The sequence below is a fragment of the Loa loa genome (genome assembly GCF_000183805.2).
Source record: "Loa loa unplaced genomic scaffold supercont3.282, whole genome shotgun sequence".
NCBI lineage: Eukaryota > Metazoa > Nematoda > Chromadorea > Rhabditida > Onchocercidae > Loa > Loa loa.
This window is the reverse complement of record NW_018108462.1, coordinates 80,711-83,283: the sequence shown is the minus strand read 5'-3', so window position 1 is coordinate 83,283 and position 2,573 is coordinate 80,711. Positions and strand designations below refer to the sequence as shown.

At 22.5% G+C, this 2,573-nt stretch overlaps 1 protein-coding gene across 1 annotated transcript; it reads right to left on the bottom strand.

The window, feature by feature from the left end:
* Window positions 1–1,808: 1,808 nt before the first annotated feature.
* Window positions 1,809–2,332, bottom strand: LOAG_14491 (hypothetical protein; the record flags this gene model as incomplete). The annotated part of the gene is made up of 3 exons (XM_003149987.1): window positions 1,809–1,885; window positions 2,081–2,158; window positions 2,266–2,332. The coding sequence occupies 3 exons, from the start codon at window positions 2,330–2,332 to the stop codon at window positions 1,809–1,811; spliced, it is 222 nt and encodes a 73-aa protein (XP_003150035.1).
* Window positions 2,333–2,573: the final 241 nt, after the last annotated feature.

Here is a 2,573-nt window from a genome sequence, read left to right as displayed (position 1 = left end):
TGATATTCTCAAAGTATTGATAATAATTTAAAGAAATGATAATATCCTAAAAAATAATCAATTTTAGAATAATGAAAGCGATGCTTATCTCGTATCTTTTCCCCTTTTAAAAAATGTTTTTTGAAATTCAAAAAAAAAAGACATTTTTTTCATTTGAAATAAAACAATTGATGTTACTTTTATCATTTTAAAATTTAAATGATGACAGTTTTTTTTTTTTTTGCATTTTCGTTATTCGAAATGGAATAAAAAATTTAGAATAGTATTTAAGGAATACTATTTTAGGTAAATTTTAAAATTATGAATGAAATCATCAGTATTTTATGCTTTTAAACATCTTAAAAAAGCTTATTTCATTCATTTTCAAAACAATAAATTGATCGTTTTTGAGGGATATTTCTAGTTTTCCTCTAGAATTTCTTAATTTCTCATTCAAATTATGGGATTTAAATTTATTGCAATTATTCATAAAAATTTGAAAGTAATTTTAATTTGGCAAAAATAATAATTGATTAACAGTGATAGAACAAATGATTGGCTAAGGGATGTTTATGTACGTACACAAATGCTACTACGGTAATTTAACTATCGATTAAATATATATATATATATATATATATATTCCAATTACTGGGAATTAAAAATTTGAAAGTGAAAGTAGAAACTTTTGAGTAAATTTGAAAGTGAAAGTAGAAACTTTTGAGTAAATTTGAAAGTGAAAGTAGAAACTTTTGAGTAAATTTTAAAATAAAAATAGAAATTTTTGAGTAAATTTGAAAGTAAAAGTAAAAAATTGTAAATAGCAGGAAAACAAATACTTACAATTATAAAACATAAGCAAATAGTTTGATTGGTTTAAAGAAAATGACAATTTCAATTTTCAAAATTATCCATATAATTTTTATAAATTCAACAAACGAATAATTTAAATTTCATTTCAAAAGTTATTCCTTTATTTTAACTGTAATTTGTGATAATTTTGATAATATTATTGAATGATTTTATATGAAAATTTTAAAAATGTTCACATTTATCTGCCATTAACCAATCAAAAACATAACAAATATCACATTTAAATAAACATTTCAAATTTTATATGATATCTTCAAAATTTCAACTTATGGCTAATAAATTAATTCGTTTCTAATCGATTGGGTCTATTGACCAAAATAGATATTTGGCATTGACTATTGAAATTAAAATAGATAATCAATGAAAATGAAAAAATATATATATTCCATACAATAATAGCAATATAATGAATGAAAAAAATAGACAAAAAGCTATTCTTATCGATATTTGATAAAGTTTTTGATTAAAATTTATTTTCAGATTAACATTATTTATTATTTTTTTGAGCCTTATAATCTTTGTTATAAATAAGGAAGACGAAGTGGTCATTGATCGAGAAAAAGTTATAAATAAGAAAGTTAAAGTGGTCATTGGTCAAGAAAAAGTTAGGGAATATTAAAAATTTTAAGCTATTAATTTATTGTTTGCTAAAAAAAAAAAAAAAAAAAAGTAGACACAAATTATACGATGAAAAATGCATAATAACAGGGAAAGAAAAGAAAGATTTGATGTAATAGTATAAATAAAATAGATATTATTTGTTGTAAAGAAAGAAAAAAAGATAGATGAAAAGAACAATTTTATTTTATCTGACAATTTCTTAAATGAAATTAAATGAATTTTATTTTTTTAGATTGAGAAATTTGAATGATGAATAACTTTCCCTATTTTCTTTTCTTTTAAATAACAAACAATTCTTTTATTTTGCCATTTGTAAACATTCTTTGACCTATAACCTATAACCCGTAACCAATAATCTGTGACCTATAACCAATAATCTGTAACAAGTAATTTGTAACTACTAACCAGTAATCTATAATTAGTAATCAATAACTCTATAATCACCCCTAATCTGCAATCAATAATCTTATAATCTGTAACCAGTAACTTGTAACCTGTAATCAATAATCCTATAACCTGTAACCTTAATCAGTAACCCTATAATCTGTAAACAGTAACCTGTAATCAGTAATCTATCACCAATAATTTGTAAGTAATAACCAATAACCTGGAACCAGTAATGTGTAATCAATAACCAGTAACCTGGTAACCTGTAACCAGTAACTTGTAACCATTAACAAATAACCTGTAAGCTACAATCAATAATCTTATAATCTGTAAACAGTAATTAATAACTCTATAATTTGTAAACAGTAATTTATAACTAATAATTTGTAGCTAATAATCAGTAACCTGTAACCACTAATCTGTAACCTGTAACCTGTAACCTGCAATCTGTTAATCTGTAACCCGTAACCATAATCCTGTAATTTGTAAACAGTAACTTGTAATCGATAAACCTGTAATCTTTAATTAGTAATTAGCAATCTTTTACTTATAACATTTAATCTCTCATAATATTTTGGAGAAAAAAAAAACAAAAACTTCTATTTTACTTTTAATCCATTGAAAAGATGGTTGATTGAGAATTTAAACAATGTTTTAACAAATAAATGTAAACAAGAATAAAAAATTTGGATGATAAAAAAAATGATAGGAAG